This window comes from Ammospiza nelsoni, chromosome Z, assembly GCF_027579445.1.
Source record: "Ammospiza nelsoni isolate bAmmNel1 chromosome Z, bAmmNel1.pri, whole genome shotgun sequence".
In the NCBI taxonomy this organism is placed as follows: Eukaryota; Metazoa; Chordata; class Aves; order Passeriformes; family Passerellidae; genus Ammospiza; species Ammospiza nelsoni.
Window position 1 is genome coordinate 67604087 of NC_080669.1, and position 22789 is coordinate 67626875.

The 22789-nt window shown below is 36.3% G+C and overlaps 1 protein-coding gene across 5 annotated transcripts in view; it reads right to left on the bottom strand.

The window, feature by feature from the left end:
• Positions 1-22789, bottom strand: part of MEF2C (myocyte enhancer factor 2C) — a 120812-nt gene that overhangs the window by 25789 nt on the left and 72234 nt on the right. For 4 of the 5 annotated variants that reach the window (XM_059492549.1, XM_059492548.1, XM_059492550.1 and 1 more), the window contains 3 exons: positions 11054-11197; positions 4435-4621; positions 3266-3313 (listed from right to left, as the gene is read on the bottom strand). In XM_059492549.1, the coding sequence (XP_059348532.1) occupies positions 3266-3313; positions 4435-4621; positions 11054-11197 (379 nt within the window). Of the gene's footprint in view, positions 1-3265; positions 3314-4434; positions 4622-10854; positions 10993-11053; positions 11198-22789 lie in introns of all 5 variants that reach the window. The other variant, XM_059492552.1, reaches the window with a different exon arrangement.

Below are 22789 nucleotides of genomic sequence, written 5' to 3' on the forward strand. Positions count from 1 at the left end.
ATATCTTTCTCTGAAAGCCATAACAAAGGAAAAATAGAACCCAGTCTAAAAGGAGAACTCACTTTGAAAATCAAAAGTTCAAACTAGAGATGCAAAGAAAGACATCCCCCAATACTGTTCTATTTTAAAACTTTAAAACTATTGAAAAAAATTAGTTTTCTATCAAACTTCCAGCATAAACAATAAGCCACTGAAGAAAAAATTGAGTTCAGATATTTGACAGTACTAAAACTTCACAGGCACTTATTTGTGTTCACGTTGCCTTTAAGAGATTTTGTAAAAGACTACAGTCTGTTAAAATTAAAAGAACTTCACGTAGTCTATTATGTAAACAGGTAGACGCATCACTTAGCCTTCATATTAGTTATGCAGTAAATGAAAATGGATTTAGAGTATGTCTATTAAGGTTCAAAAAGTTCTTGTTCTGTCTTTCAATCAAAAGCCTCTCTTTTGAGAGCACAGTGCCAAACACATTGCTGTATTTGTAATTTAGCAATGATACGGAATGTGAAGATCAATTTTGTTGGCAGTTACTACTATCATGTGATAGAAACTACTCAATCAGTGTTTAGCTGAGAACAAATTTACTCTTACAAATCTGAGACAATCTTGGTTTACCTTAAAAATACTATACATGGTAATTAGTTGTGTAATATAATAAAGAAGTAGTCAGCTTATTAAGTTCTATTTATGTCTTAGGTTAACTCCCAAGGTAAATTGTGGATGATTCCAGGGTTACTACTTGAAATAATCCAAACCAATGAAAAAAAAACTTCTTTAAACACTGTCTTAAATAATTATTTTCCATTTCTGGTATTGCAGTAATGGTGAAATTTATTTTGGTGCAATTTATTGAAGCAGTGCACAAACTGAGGTCTGGTGTTAGTAACAAAAAGTAGTTTCATTTTACAGTGGCAGAAATCAAACTATTTAGACTCTTTTCCTTGGAGTATATTATTTTGAATATATGCTATTTTTTCACATTGTGGAAAAATGCAAATTCAGAAGGTTCTAATTTGGCCAGAAATACGAAACCAAACATGACCATGCCACCAGCTTCTGAGATGCCAGATGGAAGAAAACACACAGGTTTTTGTTTCTTGTGAAAAAAGATGAAAAAAGAGAACTTTTGATGCTAATTCTTCACCTTAAAGAAAGATGACTGTCCAAAATAGTGCCATTGTGGAATGATACAACTAAGACAGAGGATTGAACCTTATAGTGACCGTTCCATCCTCCTACAGCCCTTTATCCAATTCTTCCTATTGTTCTACTTTAAAGAGATTTAGAAAACATTTCTTTAATGACATTTAAAACTTTTATTTTCCAATAAAGAACAAAGACTATTCCTGTAATTAAATATTTATGATGTAGTCTTAGCAATGTTCCTTATATATATGCCCCTCAAATAAATTGCTTACTCTAAAATTGTATTGCTTGAGGGCTTAATGCAAGTCCTTAATTTTTGATTAAGTCCTTAATTTTTTATTTGATCAAACCATTGTCTTCCTATGCTTAAATATGTTTTTAATATATTTCCAAAACCCCATGTATTTAGAAAGAATATAAATTTTCATCTGGTGTAGTGATACACAGATTTTATTAAGACCAAGGATTATTAACAGAAACGCACATGCAGATGAATTTTTATTTTAGTATGCCCCTCTTTTAAAATAACACACTGCCTTCTCTACTAACTGCTTTTCAGCATCTATTTAAAGGAATGGGAGACTAGTAACGAGGTGATGATATTTCTAATTGATCCAGGAGAGGGAGCCCCTTAATAGGAAGATAATTCCTATGTCCATCCCTTTGCTGCTGCTCCTGAAGTTCTGATCAAGCTTAAAAGTAAGATGATATGTTAACACTGCAGAATGAATATTTCTTTAGCTCTGTTTCAGAGGTTAACAGGAAACAATGAACAAAACTATAATTTTCTGTCACAATTTTTTTTTTGAGAACAAAGGAGACTTATAGTGAGGTTTCAATGGTCTGCCTTCCCTACTCTAAAATTAGTACAAAATGACTCCCTAAAGCTTTAGTATATGTACCAGAAACTGCCTTTCTGGTACAGGGCTGTGCAATTCTAATTGTACTGTTAATGCATCACACAAATATCTGTGACTCATCTATGTGTGAAAATAAAAGGGGAGTGAAGATCCCTAATTCAGGCTGAGAAAGGACTAGGGAGAAAAATCCTAAAACATTATATAAAAAATTTCTTTATAAGTGATTTTAACAGAAAATATTGGAATTGCTATTTATATCAGCTTTGATTTATGGTGCACAAAATGGATCTTCCAACGATTTCTCCATACAATTCTCCCTGAGAGCAGTTACCCCAGCAAAATGTCATGCTTTACCACTCATTTGTTTTCAATGAACATACATGTTCTCAAACGGCAAAAGTAACTTTGCCATTGTCTTTTGTAATCTGTATTTGTCATAATGCAACATTGCTGATACTGCTAACAAATCACTGAGTTTACTGAGCAAAGGGGACTACTCTGACAACATTGCCTTGATACCACAGATCTCAGCAAGTACAGTTCTTGGTAGTTCTAAGGGAGCAGGACTAAATGGCTTATCTTTTTCTCTGCCTGGGTATTTTGAAAATACTTTACCTGTTGTGTATCAAAGCAGTTAAGCAGTTAAGCAGATACATATGGCAAAGCTGATGTTCATTACTAATTATTTAAGTAAATGCTAACAGATTTTGCTGACTAGCAATGGTCTTAAGAGCAGGGGTTTGAAAATTTTGCTGATCAGCAATGGTCTTAAGAGCAGGGTTTACACACAGTACGTTGAAGTACAATGAGCAACTCACAGTTAAAATCTTTATTCAAGCTTAATTAATAAAATGAAGCCCCAATTCCACTCAAGTCAATGGCAGACTTTCCCAGGATGAAAAAGGATCAAAGTTTCTCACACTGACTCCACCAGGAGTTTTGTTTGAACAAGGCAAAGCAACGTACCCAACAGTTTTTATGGAAAGGCTAAGGTGAAGGAAATCAGACATTTGTTCCTGTGGAATTTATTGAGTTGCCAGACTTTTGATGCTGCTGGAAAACAAGTCTCTTTCTACTAATAAGAGAAGCACAAATATCAGTGAATGCTCCACAACCCAGCTGAGTGAATTAAAAATTGCTAATGGATTTTTACTGTCCCCTCTCCAAAAGGGAGCTATTTTAGTACTCAGCTTCTGAGTTTTAAAGTTTGAGGTTTATTCACTTGGAAAAACAAATATAAATTCTCCTCTCTTTACCTGCACTGGTGCCTGCACCGGTTGCAAGGTCCCCACCCATCAGGCCACCTAGGGGTTTGAAATGAAATGTAAATGAGCACAATAAATTACAACACTCAAACATTCAAAATACTTTCTCTACCTTCAATCACCCTGTTGTAGTACCCATCATTTCTTTCCTCTGACTTCAAGATGCAGTTGAATCAGACCCATAATTATGAAATCATGGTGTTTAATGTTACCTGTATAAGACACTTGCCTTTCAAGGACAAACAAAATACAGAGTACCCATAATTTCCTTATTTTAGTTTCATGCTTCCACAGCATGTGAAAAATTATGTTTAAAAGATATGTATAGTACTCCTTCATTTGAAAACTATCTTTAGTAGAATGCTAGTCAGAAAAGGAAAGGACTGGGAGGAAGAGGCTGAGATTCCTGGAGAAGAATGTAACTCAGAATAAATAAATACACATAGATTTTAATTTCCTCAGCCTTTCACAGACATTCACACTAACAATTTTTAAAACTTCTCTTAGCACTTGGAGACCTCAAATGGTTCTTTGAACCTGGTATACTTAAAAGATCTTGATGTTGCCGGAGGCAGACAGATTGAAACAACCTAATCCCCACTTACCCTCATCAGAGATGAGCTCTCATCATCGCCAGAACAAAGCACAACCCCTTGCTATGTAAAGCACTGAAGTACAGAGCTCAACTAACATTAACCCATCAAGGAGCTTATGAATGAATCAATAAAAATAAATTGTTCATTTAGCATGTAGACTGATTAAGTAATGAATGTACTGATTTACTTCCATTTTTTTGCATTGGCTACATTTTCTTCCCTGCTTTATGTTGTAATGAGCTCTTGCATGAATTACATAGATAAGCTGTCTTTTTAGGAAAAAGCATGCTGTCTACCCTTCTGTCCTTTATTGACTTTATTGACTTCACTGATTTCCTTTGTTTTTTTTTGTTTTTGGGGTTTTTTGGGGGTTTTTTTAATGTTTTTTTTTGAGCTTTTTGTTGTTTTTTTTTTTTTTTTTCCTCTTGATTTTTCGACACAGCAATTTTGGACAAGCTCTTATGACCGTTAAAAAGAGAGTTCTTTTTTCTTGGGGTACGATTTAAAGTGACCAAAGGAGCTGAGAGCAGAGCATTTGAAGGAATGGGATTGAACAGAGCCTACCTGTGTTACCTGCACTTGGAGGCCGATGTGTCACACCAGGAGACATGCTATTCCTTTGCAAAGAAGGATGAGCCAGTGGTAACAGGTTGGGGTTTCCCAGTGAGCTGACTGGGTTACTGTATACCAAACTGTTGTGGTTGGATACTGGGATAGAAACTGGCATCTCAAAGTTTGGTGGTGGAACAGCCTGTACAAACAAAAATGGAAAACAAATAAGAGAATAGTACAAAACTGAAACAGCCTTTAAGTGCAGTTACTCTATATTTAGTTCAAATATTTTGTACTTGGTGATTAAAATATTTGTGCTTACCCCCTTCCTCTAAGACTCAAGAGAAGAGTATCAAAACAATTACCAAGTCTTTTAAATATGATTTTTCAAATAATGATTCCATCTTCCTTTAATGCAGTTTGCACATTTATTTCATAAGAGGTGGAAAGAATTTTTTCATTTTTTCTACTTTTTTTGTTGTTTAAAACAAACCTCTGTCTCATGCAGCATAATTTTCTATTTCTTTCATTCTTTGAAGTCCTAATTGCTCACTTGCCACCTTAATCTAGTGTCATAGATTACTGCAAGATCAAAGTTACATGACAATGGTGACTTCATTACATGGAAAAAAATTGGAAGGGATAGAATACAAAAGGCAAGGCTCTAATTTCAGCTTGTGTTTCTTTAGCAACCAGGATGATCCCAAGTCACATAAAAGACACCAATACAGTAAATAATTTTTAAAATGAGTTTCTATCTTAGCTTGGAAGGGCTTAAAAAATTAAGTTCTCCTCAGGGACAGCTAACAATTACAAGAAATTTAGGTACACACTAGTCTTTGAGGGCTATTTTTTGGAGGATGGCGGTGGTGTTTAGTGATGCCTTTTCATTATCCTATTTTCCTACCTAAAGGCAAGACCTTCTCCTGAGCTACTTCCCTTTGCAAGAATGCTTTAAAAAACAAAAAGGCAAATAATGTACCACATTAACAGAGGTGTGGTACAACAGAGGTTGTGAGGAGATGCATATCTCATTATGCTTCTAGGAAGCTCAATTCAGGTTTCCTTGGCTGGTTGTGAGTTTGTTGGTTGGGGTTCCTTGGGTAGCAGTTGCTTGAATTTCTATAAAAGTTACAACTACATTAGAAATCTGCATTTAATTTATTTGCTTTAAAAATTATTTTCTTGCCTTTTTGATCAGAAAAACTTTTTCAGAATTACTTGACAGCATTTTAAATATTCAGCATGTGAATACAGGCCAAGTACCCCTCAATTTGCAAGTTTTCTAACATTTACAATCTTATAAGCTTCAAAAAAGAGCTTAAACACATAAATTTTGTTTTGAAGTAGACATATTCCAAGGGAGGAAATTAAAAGTTTTAATTTTATTGTTGGCAGCTGATAGTACTGGTATATCTTCAAGGACCTAGGAGGAGAGCTGGACGTATCAACTGCTTGTCAGTCAACCGAGACACCCTGACCTTGTGCCACCCATGTCTCTATGCCCTCTGTATTACAGCACTATCCATCAAATTACAGTTATCTCTTAAGGCTGTTTCTTTTTTTTCTTTCTTGGTCCTCTCTAGGGACAGAGAAAATGTTACTCTAAATATAGAGGAATTATTTTGCCTAAGCACAAAGAGCAAGATTTTCAGGGTATCATGTTAAGGATACTCTATACAAATGCCTTTGAACTATTTTGAAGTGTTAATTTAGCTCTGATACCCTCTCCTTTTTTTGAGAGATGACCATAGCAACAGTAGTTGAGTAGATGGACCTGCTGGCATTGCTCCCCATCCTGGGGAGACATGGGAATTTCTTTCCTTTTGCTGAGAAGCTGAAATACACTCCCATGGCTGTATTTTTCATACAGCTGATTGATTTAAGTAGAGGTAGGAAAGGAAGGTGAGGTGTTTTGGGAATCCACATGTTCCACATCTAATCTACAGATTTAAGAATCTACATGTAGTCTGCACCCTTATGACTCAGGTCTAAGCTCCTTGGAAATGGAGTCACATACCATAATCTGAAACATTTGATCAGCTTGAAGGTATGTTTTGAAGCAAGTAAGTCTTTTTATTGGCCACAGAAGGACCCAAAACATTCCTAAATCCCATGTTAGTCAGAATCACATGACTGTTTGTAGAATTCAAAGTCAGTGTTTGAGCTCTCCATGTTTAAGTCCCAATTACAGCCTGATATGAGACATGAATAAGCCAACATGAAGTTTCTGATTATTGCAAGATACACGGCTGCGATGGAGTTCTCTCTACCTGGTGGCTTTGAGCCCGTGGACCTGCCTGCTTGAGTACCAGTCCATGTTGCACTGACTGTCATTGTCAAGAGAACACTGCATAAAGTTTTTGTCACCCTTTGTCACACGACCTATGAAGTCTGCTTCTGAGTCTGGGTGGAGACTATTATTGCCTCTATTTTCCTAATATCTTTTCCTAATCTAAATTTCTGTTATCTAAACTTAAACAAGTGTACAAATGCAAAACAGAAGGTCTTGCCAGAATTCTAAAAGCTTGTTTCTTTTAACCACTATGTTCTTCCTTCCATGTACAAACCAAACTGTTCAAGATTCTTCTTTTTCTACATTTGTACAAAAGAGCTCCAACCTTGGTAGCTCTTCAGGTGTCAGTCTCCCTAGTCAAGTGAAACTGTTACTTAGCTTTCATTTTGTCATTTGAAAAGTATTTTTTAAAGTAGTTGAATTATTCAATTTCCTTCTGAATAGTCTAATTTTTGTCATTTTACCAACTATTAGGATCAACTTACATCTGGTTACAGAGCACTTTGTAGGCAATTTTATAAGGGCAAAGTTAGTTTACTCTCTGTTTTTCAGCACAATATACTATATCTGAAATACAGTAGTTTTTATTTCTTCACCACAGTCAAAAGTTAGAAAAGTTTGACTGGCTAAACATCAGTATTAAATACTACATCTCTAGGTACAGTTCTCTAGATCTCTGTCTAACTTTATTAGTGCTACAAATTCCTCACAAAGAACTGCAATGTCCTGCAGATTCCCCATGGTTCATATTGATTCCATTTCAGCCTGATGGACCTTAAAGTTTCTGATGAACTTGTGTAATCTATATCTATTAATAGGAGCTAGGGAGGAACTGAGGCCATCCGAGGCCACAGAACAATTCATGTCCATACCATTAAGCTTTCTCAACTTCAAAAAATTTATGACTACATGTAAACCGACAACTGAGAATTGTTCCTGGCCTGGACTAACAACCAAATGAAATGAAGAAATTGTCTGGGAGAATGTTATTTAGCATCAAAAGGTACTGAAAGCCCAATGGGGACTGTTCAAAAAATTCACCTCAGAGATAAGCACACTTCATGCTGCTTTAGTATGTTTTCTGCTTTTTTTGCTAATTCTAATATAGACAAAGTCAACACTGTCATGTGTATAAAGTTTGCCACATTTTCCCCCTTCCTTTGACTTTTCTCCTTTGGACACCACTGCCAAAGAGGGCAGATGGCTCACCAGAGACGATACTGCCAGTGTACAGCACACAGTGTTGGATGCTCACTCCACATGCTATGATACATGTTGCCAAACAAAGTGTTGGACACTTAACCTCCTTGGAACTTAATAGACCAAACATTCTGTGTTAAGTATTGGTTTTATCTCCCCGTGTTCAATGAGGCCTTCATTTATTTAGAGACAGAGATGCTCATAGCTTCCTTCTAGTGGGCTATTTCTGTCTCCTCTGCTTTCATCATTCTTACGAAATTTACAAATATGTGTCTAATTTTTATCAGATGGTATAGAACAATATGAATACTTATCCCCAGAAAATTATCTGAGGAAACATTATTGTTTGGAGCAAAAGCCAATGTTGTTTTTATTTGGCAGCAAATTTTTTATGTTACAAAACCAGGCAGAGGCAATGCATTGTTTTATATATTCTGTAAGTAGTGATTTAGAGACTTGACTCAGTGACTTTATTATTAATTTTGCTTTCTTCTCCCCAATTTTCTTGGCTAGCCTTGATAATCACAAGTAAATGAATATATCTTCCCTGTCTTAGTTATTCTGATTTGTCCAGTTAAGGATATTACTTTATACAATACATAATATTTATATATAAAACCAGATAGTTACAAATTTACATTAAGTATAAGTTGTGATCTCGATCTTGCCCATTGCATCTCGGCATATGCCAAGAGAAGGAGTTTCTGTTGCATTACCAGAGAATATGTACTGTTTCTTCCTATTGTGGTATGCAGCTTGGATGGAGGACAGAGGCCCTGAGCTCAGCTTGTGGTGTAGTCAGAGGATGACTACTCTGTCTTACATGAAAAAATGCTAACATTTTGCTGTTCTATATTTCTGAAGTGTCTCTGAAGTAATTGCACAAAAAGATTAATACACTGCACCTCATCACCTCCTGAAAGGTGGGAATCACTAATTAATTCCTGAAGTAGGACTATATTTGACGTCAAAAAGTTATATTAAATGAAAACAACTGGAGTGAAATTCCATTAATTTTTGGAAAACAAAACTGATATAATATGCTCAGATTAACTGTCTGGTTTCCAAATCTTATACATTTCCTCACTTTACAGAAAAGACAATTTTCCAAATGCTTATGGAGGTAAAGAAAGAGATAGAACTCACTACTATAGGAATGAAGTTTTTTTCCTAGGTTTTTTTAATGTCTTAAGATTTCAGATGATTATAACCTGTTATATGACCTGTTTTGTTAGGAAAGAAAAGAAACAAGTCGCATGAGATTAATAGATGTTCTGAAGGATCATTCCAAATATATTTTTAAGGCAGAAAAGTAGCTTGATGAAAATTCTGTCAGTTTGATTTGAAAAAGCCAAGTCATCCTTGAAAGAGAAACAGCATGAAAGAAAGACAATTGGTGAGATTTTCATGCAAAAAAGGGTTAAGCAGTTTGGCTTATAACAGTCTACCTAAATACTGCAGTCATCATATGTCAAGCTGAGTTGTATCCTGAGAAACCAAATTAATAGTGACAGCTTTAGAGCTTTTCTGTTCTGAGAAAAACAGCTTTCCAAAAGAAGCAAATAAAAAGGGAGGTAAAAAAAAATGGGATAGTTCTGCATTCCTCCCTGAGATTCTACATACATGTTGGGTACCCTTAATCTGTCATTTTATATATACCTTTATCAAATTTGGTGCTTTTCTAGTCTCTGGGAAAGTATTATTTAGTGTCCTTATATTTTTCCAAAATATTTTTGCCTGATGTAAGAACTTCTTCAAATTTTAATTACCATGAGTGAAAAATCCTTCTGCTGAGACTTAATAGAAAGAACACTTAAGAGTGCTTGAGAGAGAATCTGAGCCTCCTTAAGAAGTATCCTCATCTTAGTTGTCAGATTTTGTATGTGCAACTGACTAACAGTACAGAAGACACTGTGCATTCTGGGTATCCAGACAACATTTTTGGTAGATAACCATGCTACCTTTGTATGGGAATGACAAATGAACACATACAAATGATCTCTTTTTTTTGTCTTTTAGAAATAAGAAGTTACCTACGCAAATTCAAATGCTTCTTTGGGTCTATGCAAATATTTGGTTTCCTACTTTGCTTTCCACAGACATTTGGAATACCAATCAAATATAACCTCCAAACCTCCATATTTGTCATCTTTAAAAATGTAATATTAAACATAATGACAAATAATTCATCCTTTGTATGTCTCGTGCAAAACAAATAGGACATGCAGAGTTATTTCTCTTCAATATCTGGCAAGGCATATGACTGATTGTTAGAAATTTTGACTCGGTTAAAAAAAAATTTAGCTCATGCTAAAGCATTAAAATAATGTCGATGAGGTCAAAGCAAATTCTCTGATAAAGCTATAAAATCACTCCAACTCACAAACATGTCTGAGACCTGCCATGAGGCTCTCATGCACTCTGTTTCTCTGCAGTGAGTAAGAAGCTGTAACCCTTCAGTGCTGCAACTGAATTTAGCAGAAACAATGAAGAACTGAAGTTACACATACTAAACACACTAATTACTATATAAAGCAATTTCAGTTTTACATTGTTTTTCCTATATTGCCACAGAAAGTATTCTGTCAATTTGTTAGCCTGTCCACAGAGAAAAATTTCCACTGTTATTTTTTAAGTATAATTTTGGCAAGTGGTGTAGTAAATTAAGTAAATTAAGTGAATATAGTTTGTATGTATATATTTCACTTCCTTCTGTAGGTTTCACCCATAATAGGCTTCATCTGTGTATCAGAGTTAGAGACTTGAAAGAAAAATATGCTGTGGCAAATTTTCTCACCACAGTGCTTAGTTATATATTTGGCTATTAAAGCCTCTTTCTAGCTGAATTTATTTCTTTAAGAAGCCAGAACTGAAAGGGTTATGATTTGTTACTGCGTCAGTTATCAGCAGACAGCCATCTAACCTTTGGTACTTACAGGTATTTTATGGCTCTTGATCATATTATCAAATTCTTCATTAATTTTTTTGTATTTTTCTTCAGTGCGTGGGGTGAGAGCATAAGAGGAGTCAGGATCAGGGCTTTCACAAGCTTTGTTTTCTTTCTTGTGCAATGCCTGCCAGATTCAGAGAAATATCAGAAAGTAAAAAAAATGAAAAGTAGCTCAGAGTACTTACACATAATCTTTGCCTGCTGATCATTAGATCAATATCTTCATTAAGTTTTCTGTACTTGTCCTCGGACTCAGGGCTGTGACCTACTGAATCATCTGCATCAGGGTCTGGACTGTCACAGCCATTAAGTCCTTTCTTTCTTAATGTCTGAAATACATAATTTGGGAAGTTCAATCCTTGACATGGGCTGCAAGAAAGACTCGGCAGTGTTAAAGAAATACAAACTGCTCATCATAGAAAAATGTTAAATTATGCTTTAAGGAAAGAAAGTGACTAATGATCCACCACACTGATGTGTGGTTTCCAGTAATGAGTGAGGACCATACATGACCTCATTCTTCTGAAGCTGGTACGAATCAATAAGGAATTAATCTGGTAATTAACAAAAAGTTAGTGCCTATGCTAGTATGTCCCCTGCCTCATGATTCCCATATCCCGCAGCATTAAGGGTTTAAACTAAACACAGAATGCAATTAATTTTAACATAAACCAAACTTAATATATTTATCTATAGTTTACTATGGAATACACTGATGTTCTTATTTTCTTTTAGGGAAGATGCAGGAGAAGCAAATGGAAAAAGAAATGAACCTGCAACAAATTTAGGAATCCATTTCTTCACAGAGGAAGAATAATTACCCAAATAGAATTCAAGGACTTTAGCAATGTTGTTCCTAAGTCTATGCTTGTGATAGGACAAGAGGGAGGACAGAGTTGATGATAGGGTTATGAAATAACAATTAAGAGCTTCTAGTGATGTTTACTTTTTATTGACTACACTTAAAGTACTAAAAATGCACAGGGCTAGAGCTTAATGCACAGGAAAAAGCACTGCTAAAACAGATGCTTAGTGAAAAGTCAAAATGAAAGAATTTCAGGTTTAGCTACTCAAATATACACAACTATGTTTATCATCACTAAGACAGGAGAGTCGAAAAATCTTAAAACCAGGACTGAATCAGTAGCTTGCAATTCAGAACAGTTGTCTGGCTTCAAAAAGGCTTTAACTGATCTACCTTTACAGAGCCCCAAAGAACAGCCATAGGCTATATTAAGGTAAAAGAATATGAGAAGAAAGTCTGGACTCCTCAAGTACAAGCAGTAGTACATAAAGCAAATATATTTACAATTTCTCATATTTAGCTCCAAGAATGAGTCACTCAAAAACTCTTAAAAGTCTACTTGGCTGTCTAGAAACTTTTTAAGTTAGCTTGCAGTCCATTCTGTGTTGAAACCTTTCAATTACAATGAAAATATCACATATTTTGTCTGTTAGTAAGTGGCTAATGTGCACAGTCTGTCAGTGTGGGATACTCCAGTATCTTTTTGCCTTCTTAGAATGGTTCTGTATCAGCTTCTTGTTCCTTCAGGAATTGTACACATTTCATAATTATTTTTTTATGACAAAGATCAGCTTACTACTGTTACTACCCTTAAATATTATAATGTCATGCCATGTCAGTGTTCTCATACTATTGAAAAACCCCTGAACCTTCCATTTTCATTGACTAAGCAAAGTGATGATGATCTGTTCTATGAGATCTGAGCCTTCTAATCTCCCATTGCAGACCTCTGAAACAGATTTGGGCATTTATGAAAGGCTGGCCCAATGTAGATCTTTCTTTTCAAACTTCATATCTATAAAGACTTCAAGTCAAATCCAGGAGCTACTTTCTTAACACCAATAAAATTATAATCCATTTGAATAAAAACTTGAGATGCTAAAACAAGCTGAATAATTCCCTACACCTTTTTCCACTCTCCTTGCTCTTTTATCTTTTAAATGTTAAATGTTCAGTTAGGAGAACAGACATAATACTACATGATATGTACTGCTAGCAGCTTGAAACAACCCAATTAGCAAGAGGGTTTTGCAACTGCTGCTGTTTAATAGATTTAATAGACACAACAAGATATAGTACAAGAAAAATGTCTCATTGCAATTTCAACTAACATTCTTCTCTTCACATAAGCATTAAACAGTTGTCCTCTGAATACATAAAACATTCTGTTTCAAACTTAGATCAAGCTGTCCAGACATGAAACCAAGATCAGCATACTTGGGACCATTTCCAGAGCTCATATGATACACTAATGGAGTCCTGCTGATTCCTATGGAGTCTCTGAGGACAGATGTGGATGTGAGCTGGACTAAATTACTTCCTCAACTTCAGGCTTTGAGATAACAGACAAAAAGAAATATGAAAAGAGAAGAACCAGAGGAATGCTTTGTAGGCTTTTGAATCTTTCCCCCTCCCATCATTCACAAATCCTGCTGAATTCACAAGACTGTCTGTGAGAAGCAGATGCATCTTGCCCCCAGCATACTTATAATGCCTTAAAGTTCTGCAAATGATTAGCACTCAGTTGCTGCGGTGGTTTGTAGAGGTTCAAGGATGCACTGCACCTTTCAGATGCTCAGAAGAGGAAAGGCAATGGGAGCCAACATGGGTCTTGCAACAGTCTCCAAACAGACTGGATTCCCTCCCATTGTAGAAGTATTTTTATAGATATTTATTTTTACATTATTTTCATACCTTTAGAAAGCAGGATGCTTGCCACACTAGGCAGAGAAAAAGCAATCTCTATTTTCACTAGAAAAGCCAAGATGAAAAGTAATAAATTGTGTCAATATTCTACCCAAAATTAACTTTAGCCCTAAAGAGAAGAGGCAAACCTTTCCCTTGCAAAAAAAATCAGTCTTGTGCTTTTGGCTGGTACCTTGGCTGATGGTGCAAATCAAGCTCAGTAAGGCAGACCACTTGCTCTCTGCCCATCACACCTCAAAAAAATTCAAATCAAATCAAACAAATACAGACACAAACCCTTAACCCCCATCTAGAAAACACCAGAGAAATCCCAAACAAAAACAAGGAAGTATTTAAATGAGTCAGGTTAAGGCTAGGCAACAGGAATTTCCACATATTATTTCCACTAACAGGCACGGCTTCTAGCTTTGTGAGTGCTGGAACTAATGCCTAGTTCCCTGTGAATTTGATTTTGGGGTAAAGTGCAATATGCAGAAAAGATCTCCTGTGGAAGGGTCTCTGGGGATTTCTCTTCTCAGTACCCATCCTTCTGCTGACCCTTTGCTGCTTCTGTTTGTCACAACTCAGGTTGAAATGCTGCCTTCAGCTGGGAGTCTTTCTGGGAGTAATTTCTGGTTCTCTTTTCCTGCACAAGAACATACCATTTTCCTGAAACTTGTTGGATTTCACTGTCTTGGAGATCCCTCCCTTTGTACTAGATTTGCTTGGCAATGAAAAAAAAATGAACTTGTAAGGGAAAAGACAGAAGAACAGATTGGTAGATTACACAGGGTCAGGAACACACAGGCTCACATCAAAGTCTTCCTCTGGAGAGGACAGCAGGCTGGAAGTGACGCGCTTAAACTCTGCACTAAGGTAATGAGTTGTACCAAGGACAGAAATAATGACTCTGAACATATCAGGATTATCTCTGCCTCCTCAACATGCAGGCTAGTTTTCCCTATGTTATTACTTTGTTCATTAATTTACTTTCCTCCATGTCATTAACTACCACATTAAACTTCTCTTTTCTTTTCCCCTTCATTTTTTCCATTATTGGTGTGCTTCAACACAAGTTTGTACAGTACAGGTAAAAGTGATGCTGACCAGTGTCAAACTGATTAATCCTTTCTTACGAGCTCTCTGGACTTTGTGTAAATATTTCCTCCTCTCCTCTATTTAGTGTCACCTCTTGAAAGAAGAAGCTGGTTCTGGAGTCCTTGACAGTCTTACAGTCATTTTGAAATGATTTTTCTTATCATTGACTTGTCATAGACTCTTACAAAACCTAGAACAGACCTATCACATCCTCCCGGCGATCAGCTAGCTTCCAAAGATTTCATGACTATTCTGGGAATTTATAAAAGGATAAAATAACACAAATGTATAGTGCCTTGCATTCTAGAGAACTCTAAGGCAAATTTCAGTTATTTTTTAAAGAAAATAAGCTATTTTTCAACTACTGAAGCTCCACTTCTTCCAAGCAATTAATCAAGTAATTATATTGGACTCCAATAACCTGAAATTGGCCAAGGCATGTGAAAAACAAAATGGTCAAAGGAAAACAACCTTTGGCTGAAACGTGCTGTGCCAGCAATTAGCCTAAATCCTGCTCTGTGAATCTCAGAAGGAGAAGCGCTAATATGTGACCTGCTGACTGCTGCAAAACAGAGTATAAACAACTGTTTGATTTTATTTCATGCAAAACTCATCATCATTATGGAAGCTCAAAAGAAAATATGGCAGTAATATCCAGGTCTGATTTTATCAAGACAATGAAAATCATTGTAATTTTGAAGACTTTTGAGGAGCAAAAGCCTTTAATTTTCCTAATCTAGTCTCTGTTTCGGCAGTTTTATCCTCCAGATTTCTTTTTGGTCTTTTTTAGCATCTCTTTAACAGAATGAGTGGAGAGGGTTAGAAATGATTTTATTTTTTTCCATCTTGTAATTTAGTTTGTTCATCTTTCCTTTTAATTGGTTTATCTGCTATGGAACTGTAGCAGCAGCTCTCTGACCACAGAGAGAAACACAACTTTCCCTGGTACTATTTTGGGAAAAGTCTGTGAGAAGAGCAGAAGTTAAGTTATCTTAACTTACTACACCTATTAATGTAAACATGTAAAATATATTGTAGAAATTTGTTTACCAAAGAATAGGTTCTTAGTTAACTAATACTAATAGCATTTAAATTAGAGGACCTATTAAGTCCAACTATATCATAACTATCTGAAAAAACAATAAGTTTCTTAATAAATAATAATCAACCTTCTATAAATACATAAAATCTATATAACTTATTACTAGTCCTGGCCTGTTGCAATGACATGGAACTGCTTCTCATAGCACTCCAGGGCTTGGAAATGCTCACAGTATAGGTGCCAAATTAAAGACCAGGTCAGCTGATGAGGTTCACAAAAGATTCAAATCAGCCCAATATGTTCCTTTTTGATATCCTCTGCAACAAGGACCTAACAAGGTTAGGTTAACCACTATCTTCATTTGTGTGATGAAAAGTATGATTTCACTGGGTCTTCTTCTGTAATCAAATTTTACAGTATGGAAAAATTCAGAATTAAATGTCTATTTCTAAAAATTCCCATATCTTTTATGTTGTCTAGAAACTACCACAATGATCTTTCACTGAAAGATCCACTAGTGTCAATTAAGTGTTGGAATGTAGTAAATTGTATTTCACTGTCAGAAAAAGCCCTCCATTTTCACTAGCACTTTCTTTCCTGTATCTGGATGGAGTAAATCTTTTAGCCACCATAAATGTATTTTTCTCCTTTCTTTTTGCTGGACCTACATATTTACGTGGTAAGGCAGACAATAGCCAATTTCAAAGGAATGACAGACTACATGTTCAACCGCTTTATCATTTATAGTAATTCCATGATTCCAAAGAACCCTACCAAATTTATGGAGGTCCCTCAAAAGAGCAGAGAATATCTGGACATGGGTGTGATTCATTTAAGGAATTCATCTGAATTTCCTAACTTATATGTAACTAATGTCTCAAATTTTATGTTTCATTAACGCAAAGTTCTTGAATTTTTACATTTAATAATGGACATAAACCAGTATGCTGGCACTAATGTACTTTAATTGTATATTTAGAAGAATAACAAAAAACATTATTACAATTATGTTATCTAACAAACTCCATGCACACAAAAATGTATAGCAGTAATACAGAAAAATTGAACATTTCTTCCCTCTTTTTCAAAGATCGTAAAATGCTTTTGTGGTTTGTATGCCTTTTGAAAAAAGCTACAGAGCTTATATAAAGCTGAACTTTTATAACCCCATGCTAATATTTTTGATACTGCTTTACTGAAGTTTCAAATTAAAAAATTCCATTGTCTGGTACCATATGTATGTCTTCTTCAAAAAAATACACATAAATGTGCTTTTCACAACATTACATCAAAACCTCTGCTTGGATTTGCCTTTCATTTACACATGCCAAGTGATTATTCTCATCACCTTCAAATACCTTCTCTAATCACACTTCCTGAGAAACCAAACAACACAGTTTGGCTTGCCAGTAACACCTGCTTCTCTCTGCTTACAAATGATTGAACAGTGGATTTGACAGTACACAGTACATGTGTACTGCAAGCTCATCAGGGCATGAGATCTCTACCTGATTATAGAGTTCAGTCTATCCTCTTTCACTCACACACTTGTTGTGCGCTAAGGCGTCTCTGCAATATTCTGCCATATTTCGCAAACAAAATCTGTTTTTTTTTTTAAAGGGCACTAGGATAGTGGGATTTTTGCTTCATTGTTACCTAGAACTCTGCTACCTTACTTGGGTATGGGGGAGCTTTGGAAGGCAGTGCACCTGGCGCAGCCCCAGAGCCCCCAGGACTTGCAGCCTGGAGCAGACTGGTCAGCACCACCACATCTCCTGCTGCCTCTTTGCATGCCTTTCATCTGTCTCAGAGAACACACCTTGTAGCACACTGCTGTGCCTAAATCTCCCTTCTGGAGAGATGATGAGGCTGGAGATGGGAAGATTCCAGATGTTTGCATGCTTTCTAAAAGAGAGAATGCAAAATCTCTTTCTTTAATGCTCAATCTTGCCAACTTGCAGGGGCGTTTCTGTTAAGTATTGACTTAAATTACACTGGACAACTTTGGCTTTTTAAGTATTAAGAGCATGCATCAGATTCAGAGATCTCACAGCAGCTAAACTAAACCACATATATTTTTGTGATTTTATCTGAAAGAAACAATCACAAGGACTCCAGCATTAAAGCTTTATATTAAAATTTCTGCAAATACATGCTGAAGAACTTGGTCTGTTCAGCTGGTGAAGAGGAGACTAAGGTGAGAAGCTGCAGTCTACAACTTCCTCATGAGGGGAAGAGGAGGGACAGTCACTGATCTCTGTGGTGCCCAGTGGCAGGACTCAAGTAACTGGCCTGAAGGGGTGTCATGGGAGGCTTAGTTTAGATATTAGGTAAAGATTCTTCACACAGAGGGTGTCTGGGCATGGGAAGAGACTCCTCAGACAAGTAGTCACAGTGCCAAGATGTGAATTCAAAAAGTGAATGCTGTCAGAATTCAAGAAGTGTTTGAACAATATTCTTGGGCACATGTGATTCTTCAAGAATCATGTGTGATTCTTGGTCTGTGATGTGAAAGAGCCATCAGCTGGACTTGATGACCCTTGTGAATCCTTTCCACTTCAGCTTATTCTGTGATTCTGTGTAAACTAATACCTCCCTATATTCATAATTATTTCTTGGGACATGCAAAACACTTCTGTCCATCACTTGTATACTGTTTTTAAATGAAGAATTTAGATCTGAATAGTTCCCGATGTTCTAATTAAGGATATTTTCTCATCCTTTGGGCTTATTCCCATCCATCATCGTGTTTCAAAAGGTCTGAAAACCCACATATCCCCCTGGGCAGCTGACATAAGATTCCTACACCAACCCTAAATGCAGGGGATCACATTCCCTGGGCTCTGAAAGAGGAGAAGGCAGCAGCACCTGCTGATCCCAGCCACCCAGGAATCTATGGGGGGAGAGGAGCATCAAGTGACTGATGGTGCTGGCTGGCATGATGTGGCTGCAGCCAGCAGGGAGCGGGTCCCCAGCAATGTCACGCATCCCAGCCATCTGCACCTGTCAGTGCCAGCACCTGCTGCCCCATGGCCATAGATGGCTGTTCACAGGGCCACGGTGCTGACTGGCTACACTGCTCCTGGCTGCTTGGTTTTTTTGCCTTTTCTTCCCTCATGCTACTGTCACAAATCTCAGTTCTCATGTGATCACAGCTACAAGAGCTACACAGCACCTTGCAGATATATACATATAAATTCATGTATTTATATCTTTATCTATTCATATATATATATACGTATATGCATACATACCCTCTACTAAATCACATCTCATCACCTTTTATTAAAATCTAGATGGATTTTTAAAAAGTGTCCACACTTGCATGACCACCTTCCATTTGCTATGATGCAGTATAATACTACCTTAATATTGTTGGTGCGCTGCATTAGGGGAGTTTAAAAAAGAGATGTTTCTTCAGACAAGACTAGCATTTTCTAAATAATGAATTCACATGTGAGATTAATTGGAGATGTTAAGATTGTGACATAAATGTTGGCTGACCTAGTTGTGATTACAGATTCTGATTAAATCCTCTCTACAAGTATTTAAGGTTTAAAAAGAAAAAATACTGGCTTTGAATGAACAGAATTCCTCATAAATGTTAATAAAAAATTACTGTAAAACACACATTTACAAGCAAATACTGTATTCAAATACAGTCGGAACTTCTGTGTAGATATTTTTTCAAACTGTATTTGAAAAGAAACTCAAATTCTGTTCTGTTGTATTAAAACACCCTGTTGTATTTAAACACCTAAAACAGTCCAGAGACTAGCTTTTAGTGTGTTATGCATAAAATTAGCAGATCATCTAACTTAGAACAGAGATATTCTCAGGATACTTTTGTTTTAGTGATGGAATAGTTATTTGTGCCTTTTGAGTACCCCAATGATTCTAACTCCTTACTGAGGGCTCAAAGGCCCAGGCACTACTATTGAGTTATGGAAACATGGAAGATGTAGATAAAGGTAAAAATCATGAGGTTACACTCCTGTATTTCCCACCATTCTTTCTACTTGCTGTCCTTCTATGGATGTGTGCTTTTTGCAGGATGAAGGCTAGCACCACAGCCTAGTAGCAAATATCCCATTTTTCATCCCCTATCTTTTAACAGAAAACAGACTCCCACTATTTTTTGAGACAGACTGCAGAACAACTAAGTTCGTGAAGACAAAGCTTCTATATTTTGGCTACTTCGACTAATTCACCGGCAGGAGCAGCACCATTACACAGCCAGACCTGGAAGCCAAGGGGTGCAGAGATAACCTAAAGCCAGAATAGTTGCATTTCTGACTTACTTTTCCCCCTTGACCACAGCAAAATATCAGTCCACTATATGACTCCCTGATTTTTCTAACCCATAGAATGTATGAAGTTTTTAAATGCCCAGGTTTTCCCTAAGCTTTATTGAGCATCCTTGAAAGAGAACAAGATATTGGTGACAGATAATATATTTGATTCGTATGTGTCTAACTTTTGCTGTTAGACACATAAAGTGTATGGTTGAAAAAATAAACTTTACAGTAGTCCAGAACAATAATCATTTTCTTTAGGGAATATGAGGCCCCTTAAAAATAAACACTGTAATCATACACAGGTTGTTATTTCACTCATTCTTTTTATGTTCATCTGTCTATAATGCTCCTCTGGCTCCAGCCTTTCTATATGGAGCACCATCTTCAACATTTTCATTTGTGTCTAATTTAGTCAAACATACACACAAATACAAGGCTGAAGTCAGATCTCACTTACACTCACTTACACTAGTGTAAATTGTAGGTGGATTTTGAACAGCTGTAAAGATACTAGTCAAGATATTCTAGATGTACAGTAGTGTTACCAAGTCTGTTACATCATTGTTGTTAGTTCTTGAAATATAGAATATTTGAAATATGCAGGGCTTAATATAAATAACTGCAGAAAAAAAACCCCCTATTTTAAGGTAGCTGGTGTTTTTCCATTATATAACTGGGAACCTTTTATACTGAATGCCATATTCAAAATACTTTAAAAGTGAAATACAGACCTTGAAAAATGTGACATACAGAAGAACACATAGCTTTACAGATTCTTTTGTCATACCTCTTACGAGAAACAACGACAGCTGATAGGAATTATTCTTCGCATATAGTTTGAGCACTATTTATGTTTTAAAAGATCCATGAGATTCTGAAATTACAGCTTTAAGAGCTGCTTCATGCATTCTTAAAATGCAACCTTCCTGGGAAAAATACATTGCCAACCTATGTAGCTTTGCTAGTCACTGAAGTTTTCTGGAGCAGAAATGATGGGTTCCTCAGACAAATAACAGTGTAGCATATTATATAAGTTAGTTTGGATGCAATTTTTCCTCGACTATGAGGCAAACACCTTTGCCCTCAATCATGGGGCCAGGGAACCTCTGATGACCACAAAATTTTGCTTTTCTATTTCACCTGAAAGAGAGCACTTCCAGCAGCACTGAACTCTGCACTACTGACTCAGCAGTGAAAATGCCACCCAGTGAGAAAAGAACATCCCCTCCTTCAGCACCTTGGCCTTCTTTGGAGGTCTCTCATAAAAATCTTGAATTAATCAATGTTCTGAACAGGTTTGTTATTCCTCTCAGAAACTGAACATTTATTTTACAGTATATCAAATGATAGGGTATTACAAAAGAAAAAAGTACCAGTATGAGAACAAGCAACTGTTCCTTCTATAGGAAACAGAACATTTCCTTTTTTTTTTCATAGTACTACAATTGTTTATCCATTGGTAAAAATGCCCAAAGCAATATATTTTTCAAAAATGGTGAATTACAATAGAGGCTAGATCCCTGAAACTCTAGCCTCCTGTTTCTCTGCCACATGGAGAGCTGTCACCAAGGAGAGATGAAAGTAAGTGCAGAGAAAGCAAGATACAGTATTTGACAATCCAAACTGGCCCATGATTTTAACTATGGAAACAGATAACTCAAATGATGCGGAATTTCATATTTAAGATGGCTTTTTTTCCCATGTATGTAAGTTCTGTTATTTACCAGAAACATCAGTGTAAATTGTATCTATTTTTAAACAGTTGCTAAAATCTCTAGACTATGTATTTGTCAGTTTACCAAAGTGTCAATCTGCTGCAAACAAAGACCTGGATTTTGTTTTCCCATGGAAAATACTACAGGAGTGGTAAGATGTGGACAGAAAGTTTGCAAACTGAAATTTCTAAATAAATCAACTAAATACTAAAGGAGTGAAAAAGTGCAGTCAGGAGTATGGAGATGCTCAATGAAACTCCAGAACTGGATTACTATCTTCAAAAGTTGGTCCTTCAAAACAATTGTTTCCCTCAAGCATAACTTTAAAAGTCATACTGCTCTTATCCCTCTGCTCTTCCCTTGAGATGAGTAAGCACTTCTCTCAAAAGGAGAGAATCAGAAATGGTAAAAAATGTTCAGATTCTGAAAAGCTTTTTGATAATTTTCTGTCAAGGAAATTCTAAATTTCTATTATGGCAAACTGTGCTATCATGGAGGCAGAAGCCCCTTTTACATGAGATTCTCCAAAACTGTCAGATTCTGAAAAGCTTTTTGATAACTTTCATTAAAGGAAATTCTAAATGTCTATTATGGCAAACTGTGTCATCATGGAGGCAGAATCCCCTGTACATGAGATTATCCAAGGGTAAAGCTGCATAGCCCAAGTAGATGCAGTTCAACTCCTGCTTCTCTTACTGACTTCCTGCAGAGGCTTTTTAAATTAACTTTTTACAGTTTTCCCTCTTAAAAAGTTGAATGACCACCCCCATAATTGGGGTGCTATAAGAAGAAAAACCCAAGCAAGTGGTAACACAGTTAGAAGTATGAATTTGGTATAGAGAAACAGACCGACCTTCACATACACCTGCAAAATGGGGTTTTACACGCTCCCTTCTGAAGCTGTTAAATTAACAACATGTTGGTCAGCTTCAGTGCTCTGCTTGGGAAAGAAGGAAGCATTAGAAACAGTTGCTTCTAGTTCTTAACACTGCTTGAGAAACAGGTATGTCAGAGGCAGACTCAAGATCTAGTCAGAAATGGCCAGGACATGGTTTACA